This window comes from Corvus brachyrhynchos, unplaced genomic scaffold (genome assembly GCF_000691975.1).
Source record: "Corvus brachyrhynchos isolate BGI_N302 unplaced genomic scaffold, ASM69197v1 scaffold7, whole genome shotgun sequence".
In the NCBI taxonomy this organism is placed as follows: Eukaryota; Metazoa; Chordata; class Aves; order Passeriformes; family Corvidae; genus Corvus; species Corvus brachyrhynchos.
Window position 1 is genome coordinate 5,338,709 of NW_008239054.1, and position 7,732 is coordinate 5,346,440.

A 7,732-nucleotide genomic window follows, 5' to 3' on the forward strand; every position below is an offset into this window, starting at 1 on the left:
AAGGGGAGTTTTCCGTAGTTACCTCCCCCAGGCTGCCGAGTCCCAGGCCTGGGGAGGAGGGGGTTACCCACGCCCCAAGACCCTGGAGCAAGGCGGCAGCCACGGTTCCTGCGGGCTGCTCTTCTGCTGCTTTTCTTCACGATGAAGCTCTGCCGAGCTCCCGCAAGGAGGGGGGAAAAAAATAATTTCTTGCTTCCCCATCCGCAGGGCTGAGGCGGGTTGGGGGTCATTTAAACGCACCAGGCTGCACCTCTGCCGCTCCGAGGAGCTGAAGCAGCCCCGCACTGCGCTGCCCCTTCCTGTCCCTGTTCCCCGTGCATCCTGCACGGGCTGCGCGGGAGCTCCACGGGCTCCAGGTGAAGCCCCTTCCTTAGAACAATGGTGAAGGCATTGATTCCCCCAAACAAGAAGTATGCAGTTTCATTCTTCTCTTTCCCCTCCTCCGCTCGCGGGAAGATGTCAGGGGGTTAAAATGTCCTGCTCGCCCTCTCCCTTGATCTCGGGGAGAGAGGTAAGAGTTGCTGGCACCTTTATGGGACTCAGACCTGAGGCGGCTGTGGGAAGCGTCGGCCCCCGCTAACTTTGATCGGCCTTATTCATCCCAGCTGCGCTCTATTTGTTTGTCATTTCGCCTTTTTACTCCCAGAATCGTTATTTATGGTCTGAAAAGTGAAATGAGCACTGATTTGCCTTTACATGGACTCTTTGCAAAAAGGGGGGAGACATCTCCTCCCCTCCCCCTTCCTGCGAGGGGGGGCTGCCAAAAGAGAGGGAAAAAACCCCTGTCTCAATCATTATCAAATCAGCTTTGAATTCATTACTCCAGAGCATTAACTAATTACCAGATCAGAGAGAAGAAAAAATAAATATCCCTTTAAATAACTGAAGGTAATTATAACCCTGTTGTTGACACTAACGATTAATAATTGATCAGAAGTTATACACAATAAATTGTCAATTTATCTCCTTATAAAAATGCACATACTTATTTTTATTTTATTTCCTAGGCATTCTTTAGGAGCCCGAGCAACAACAGTATCCACACAGCCGCCACGCGAGGAGCAATAGGACTTTTTTTTCCCCTGCACAAATATTCGAGAGTATTTTGAAATCCCCCATCACGGATGACACAAGACCGAGTGGAGAAGCGACTTTTTCTGTCTGCGTGCGTTCCTGCCTTTCCGAGGGCGGCTGGGCCGGGCTTGACACCCCCCGCCCTTTCCTTTCAGTCCCTAAATCCCGAAAGGATCTAAGTTAACGGTGGCCACCCCCGAGGCCGAGTGGCCGCGTCCCTCACTTTTTGCTCAGGGAAAATGCAGCTGGCTCAGTCGGGATTGGATGTGAAACGGTGACATTATTCCATGAGTCACGGCAGGGGAAGGGGGGCACGGGTCTAGGCTGCGGGAGCCCGGGTGTCACCTCGGGCAGGGCGCTTACAGGTAAAACACTCCCCCAGAGCTCGCCTGCCTCCAGGTCGCTGCCTGCAGCTCCGAGCTCCCTGCGTGCCAGCGTGTGTCCCGCGGATCGCACTTTCCCTCTGTACTTTCAAAAAAATTGCTTCAGAGACGCCGAGTAATAATCAGGGATTAGATACGTGGGTACTTTGACTGTGCACTGTGGATCCCTTTGTCTTTAACTTTTTTTTTTTACCCCTCGGTTTTATTTCTTTAGAAGCTGGAAACATACCTAAATTGTTAGTTACTGGATTAAAAACAAAGGGGTGAGCACCACATTACTTTATGTGGAGTATTACTCTAATAACAGTATTTTTTTTTGCCATCATTATTAAGTCCCTACAATGGAAAGGCTCTTTTCGACTACGTGGATCGTGGGAAGCTTGCCTAAGTACCCGAGATATGTCTGAACACAGAAGGCAAAGAATCGACCTATATATAAATTCTACCTGGGATTTTTGGGGGGTTTTTGGGTTTTTTTGTGGGGGTGGGGTGGGGAGGGGTCGGTGGTAGGGGTGGTTTGTATGTTTCAAAAGTCAATAAGCAATAAAACCCTCCCGGTATTGATTACATTCCTGCCATGGTCTCTCAGACGAGCGCTGAGTCTGAACCGCCTTCAAGTGAGATTGTAATATGTGACGGAGCCGGAAACTTTCAGTGGTGACAGGGTTGTGTTTTTTTCCCCGTGAGGGTGGACACGGAGAGGCCACCACGGAGCTGAGCGGAGCGGGTCGGGCCGGGCTGCCTCGCTCCGCTCCGGGCTGGTCGGTCCCGGGCCACTCCCGCTCCTCGCCGCGGGGCTGGCGGCCCCGCCGTGTCGGGAGCTGATTGATGCCCTGTTAGGGAGGTGGGTGCCGTCAGGTAGGGCTGAATCAGACGCTCCACCTTACAATTTCTTTCTTCACCTGAAAAATCACCCTTCCTTCCCTCCCCAAAACCTGAAGACCACCTCCGCGAGTAGAAATTCGTGAGGGCAGTCCTTTTTTGTTGTGTTGGTGGGTTTTGTTACTTTTTTTTTTTTTTTCCCTTGCGCCCTGCCTCTCTGTTACAGGGGCTGAGCAAGTCGGGCGCAAATATGTCACTGGAGCAGGTAGTGAAACGCAGATGCCCATTGCGCTTAATATTAACTTTCCCCTTAGCCGGGCCCTGGTGCGCAGCAGCAATTCCCATGTCTGTCTGTCTGTCTGCTGCTTGCCTGAGCTGCATGTTACCTCCGTTCCCACCCCTTCCCCTAGCCTCCAGCCAAACAAAGGTGGGCGAAGCTTTTTTTCTGCTCCTAAAGGCAGTTGGTGAGCAGCTTTCCTGGAACAATAACTCTCTTATTGAGAACAAATGTTGACATTTGCAGGGAGGGAGGAAAAAAGCAGCCCAGGAAGTGTAAAGTGGAAAGCGACCCTCTTCCTATTTGACGACAGCGCCAATTCCACCGGGATCCCACCTGAGATTAAAGCCCGAATTTCAATAAATCAGCTCTAATGAAACCTCTGGCCCCGAAGAGGGAAGGGTTTGCCTTTCCCGCTCCGAAATGAGCACAGGAACGAGGGGCGGGGGCTGGGGAGAAGAGGGAGTAAATATAGAAAAGGGTGTGAGATTTTAATCCCAGGGGCCTGATTAGCATCGTTATGAAATAAACCATACACAAAGTGGTGTGTTTTACCGTTCATCCCTCTTTCTTGCTACATTGAAATAATCACATTGTTTTTGCCAACAGTCTAGCAAGGCTACACTTTCCTCCTGCTTTCAATTTTGATTACTGAATTTCGAATGATGTTGAATATGCAGTTCTCGCCCATTAGTTTCTTGTATAAAAAAATAAATTCATATGCCAAATCATTTCAGTGGCGCCCATCTGCATCCATGAACCGTTTGTGAATTTCTCAGAGGATGAGAGAAGTCCATTGGGTTTTACATACATAGTGAATACTTGAAAGCGAGTTTTCCGAGTCTTTCTACTTTTCTTTCCAGAAAGAAATCCAGGTCTAAATACTAGCAAGGGTGGGTAGATTATGGAAATCTTTTATAAGTCTTTGGGCGTATAAACATCAAAGGAATGTCGTTAGCCTTTTTTAATCTCTGCCACAGCTTTTGGTTTTTACCAATTGAAATGTACACTTTGTGTCCAACAGAGACCTGGGACGTATAATGTGGGTGGTGGGGGCTCATGGAGTAGGAGCAAGAGTGGGGGAAAGAAAGTTCAGGCATCTCCCCTGACATAAAACGTCCCTCCATAAAATCTTCCTGGACTGCACAGTAAAGACGGTCAAGGATGATTATAGTAAATATTTGCAATCTTCATCATATGCTAAACTGGAGGGAAAAAAAATAATTACTTCTTAGCTGTTTGCCTAATTGTACTACACACTACATGCAGATACAATGGCATTCTACCTTAATGAAAAAGAGGATGTTACAGGAGCAAAGAAACATAATTCCACAAGCAGCATAAGAGTATGAGTAGGCCTTCAGCTGCAAAGATCTTCACTGCTTTAGATTTAGCTGGATGGATCCCAGAGTATTGCAGGAAAACATTATTAATTTCTGCCCTTTCAGCTAAAAAACACACGCGTTTTCTCAGTCAGTTAGATGTCTTTATAGGGGTAAATTACAAAAGGGGGGTGGGGGGGTGGGTTGCAAGGGAAGATGGATCATGGGAATTGTGTATATGCATTCAAGAAAAACAGCTTCCTTTCCCCCTATTTAATATAATCACAACATATTTCCGGACTCCAGACGAGCAGGGCTCTTTATCCAGTTAACATTCCCAAGGCTGATGCCTGAAGTATCTAAGATCACTTTCAAATGCCCTTTCTAACAAGACCTGAGCAAGAGGCCACTAATTTTCACTGAACAAAAAGCCACTGGAGAGAGATCCGTTTGTCAATATCAACTGGTCCAGCAATTTCCCATCTTCAGACACATCAGCCTATCTGAGCTGGCAGATGTTTAGACAAGATTTTATAAATTGTTCAATATCAGACCATAATGAACCCCAACTGACCATTCCAAAGCAGCTAAAAGCATTCAGGATCTCCCCTGCTGGGATCTAATAATGCTCTCACGCTGGAACATTATTAATCATGGAATAAAATAGATGAGCCTCTTGAAATATAAGTGTATGATTGATTAAAGGGCAATCTAAGAAGCTATTATTCTTGTTTTATAACCGTAAGTTATATTCACTCAATTTATCTTTTGGGGAAAATAAATGATTGTTCGTTTCTTTTCTGAAATTATATTATATGAGGATTCCCATTATTTTACTAAAAATTAAAATTATAAGTTGGCTAATTTTATGATTCAAATCAAAGCAGATTTCCAATGTAACTGCAAAGATATGTTTTACTGATATAAAGAGGGAAAACCATAAAAAAACCCAAATAGGTACTGGACTTTTAATCTTATTTTCTTTTCCTTGCATATTTTAGCCAGAAGCAGAAAAAAAGTAATTACAAGTAAACCATAGCTGATAATAATTTTTCCCCTAGAAATAGTGAATTTAAAGAATGATAACTCAAATAAAGAGCTACTTCACACCAGTATAAACAGTTTGTAAGAAACATGCATATGTTCCCATCACCCTTTCTACACATATTCATATATATATACAAATATGTATTTGTACATATGTGTCTATTTAAAGCTTAAGTATAACGGAACAACCCAGAAGGAATTAATTTATGCAAAGTATATATTTGCAACATATTTACATTGCTTTCTCATTTTATGGTCTTAGCTCTACTAGTGAAATTAGAACTTTCCTCATTTTCCAAATAACAAATTATTATTTTAAGGGAAATGAACGAAAAACACAATGTTGTTGCAGACTAGTCTGTTTTTATTTACAATTAGAGATATAAATTAGTAAAGAATTCTTGTTAAACAACCAAAGATTGTATAACCATCAACGTTTCAAATAAAAACCAGGCAAAATTTATTTACAAAAAGTTCAGATTCCATTGCAATACAACTTGCATAAATTACTAGAAGCTTTATATCGTTACAAAAATAAATATCAAATTTGTTTCCACTTTGTAAGGACTCAAGTTCTCCAATCACGTCTTTATTATCTCTACTGTATACATCTTTTACAAATAAATTTTACAATAAATCCTATCACACCTATCGAATAGATACCGTGGCAATGAAGTGATCAATTCAAGATATCCTGAGAAAAACAGATCTGTTTTCAAAAGTCACACATACATTGGGGAAACTATACTATACCAGCAAACTCACATATGTCCAACAAAATTCTGGTTTAATAATTAGATTCTGAAGATTTAATAGTGCTCTGTGGTCTTCTTTTATACAGTGGCACCAGATGTGATCCGGATTTAGAGATTTGTTATATATATTAGCTCGGGGAGAGATGATGGCTTGCTGACTTTTTTCAAAGCAATTGTGACACCTACCTGTGGACCAAGGAAAAAACCAGATCATCCAAAAATCCTTCAATTAAACTCTAACACCATTAAACGGGGTGGGCGGGAAAGGAAGTAAGGCAAAATTCTTACTCGTCTAATTTGTTCTAACAAAAATAAAAGTTAGTTGAAAAATATCGCCAAGGCGATTTTTTGTTGCTGTTTATTTAGCTCTAAATAGCGGAAGTATTCAGAGTGCCTTTGCTAGCTAGGCAAGAGCCAAGTCACAGATAACATAACCTTGCTTAAGATTCATGTCGTTCTCTTACAATTGTCCCTTTTTATTTTAAATACGCAGTCACTGCGTGAAGCCCCACTCAGGATGTACAATTTTAGCACTGCCACGTGAGCACAAGCGCTCTGTTTTTAAATAACAATACCTTCAAAGGTATTTTTTTCCCTAAAGATTTATTTCCGTAATGTTTAAGTAGTCCCTACGCTTTGCCTTACACAAGCAAAGAGTATGCAAAGTGAGGGAACTGTCTAACCTGACTTGAAAATTAAGACAAACTCCAGAAAGGTCATCATAAGAGATTTCCGAAAACAGCAGAAAAAACAATGTTTTACTTTGTGATCAAACTCTCAAGTAATGAAGCAAGAAATTAACCTTAAGCAAGTCTAGAACTGTGCAGCCCGTCTCAGACCTGATGCCAAATGATCAGTGTAATAGAAAATGTTCTCACTTACTTGCATTGCTGTGTGATTGCACTTCTATAGGTATGGTTGTACTCCTACTGTGCAGACTTCAGTGGCATCTGTCAAAATATAACCGTCAGTTAGTCACAGGACACAGCCAGCTAACTAGATTATACAGTCTGTGTAGGTCCCAACCCTCACTGGTGCAGAATTCGTAGCTAGATCCTTTAAAAGACTAGCCAATATTTTATATTTGCCTGTATCTCGAGTATTTTTGTAGAATAAGATGACAACCATATTAGTGCAAAACATTTTCGAAAAAAAAAAACCCCAAACGAACCAAGAAGCAACCAGTTACAAAAAATGTTACGCTCGACGTAATTTCACGTCCAAGGTCAGCAATTATCTGAACCCAAAGCTGAAAAAAAACCCGTGAGAATACTGGAAACAAAGAGAGTCAAACCAGTTTGTCAGGAAAAAAAATTACAGGCAATGACACCAATGGTCTCCGGATAGCTTTGTGTGTAGTTTCCCTTTTTTAAAAAAAGTACTTTTTAAAGCTGCGCCTGCAGCCTGCGAGACTGATCTAAAAGTCACCTTTTACATTTCCTCTCGCGGTTCTTAGGGGTAGGTACCGATAGGATGGCGACATGCCGGTTTTAATCCCCATATTATACGAGTGCCCATCTTCGCTCTGGCAGCGGTGGCACTGAACTCGCTGTTTTCTCCAGAGAAGGTTTCAGTATTTACAGCTCATAGGGGACGTCTACGGGTCGGGGAAGGAGGACGAGGGAGAAGAGGGAAGAAAGCGGCAGAAACAAGTCACCTACCTTTCTTAGAGTCATAGCTAGAGGGCCTGTAATGTTGTTCTAGCTGGTTAGTGATCGTTTTCAAAGAGTCACTGCTCTGTTTGTGGACAGAGCTGGCATTTAGGACAGTCTGACTTAGTCCCTCGTTTGAAGCCACTGCTGAGGAGCTGTATCTCAGGATTCCCTGGCTCTGCAGAGCGTTAAAGTTCCCATAGTTTGTATAATTGCTATAAAAAGGTGAGGTGTAATAAATATGCCTCCCCAGTAGGGAGGAGGGCGAGTAGGCAGCGCTGTGCGGGGCGGAGGCGGGGGTGGCCGAGGAGAGCGGCGCAGCCTGGCAGCCTTGGCCCAGGGTCTGACTCTTGAGGTCCGAGGTGGCGATTTCGGCCAGAGACCAGAGCTGGGGCTTGCT

General features: G+C 43.5%; 1 protein-coding gene across 1 annotated transcript in view; it reads right to left on the minus strand.

Annotated features, from left to right (window-relative positions):
* Window positions 1-5,268: 5,268 nt before the first annotated feature.
* Window positions 5,269-7,732, minus strand: part of IRX2 (iroquois homeobox 2) — a 4,883-nt gene continuing 2,419 nt past the window's right edge. Inside the window, exons 2-4 of the mRNA XM_017739079.1 lie at window positions 7,342-7,730; window positions 6,563-6,630; window positions 5,269-5,866 (exon numbers count right to left, since the gene is read on the minus strand). Coding sequence (XP_017594568.1) covers window positions 6,587-6,630; window positions 7,342-7,730 — 433 coding nt within the window. The 3' untranslated portion in view covers window positions 5,269-5,866; window positions 6,563-6,586. The remainder of the gene's footprint in view (window positions 5,867-6,562; window positions 6,631-7,341; window positions 7,731-7,732) is intronic.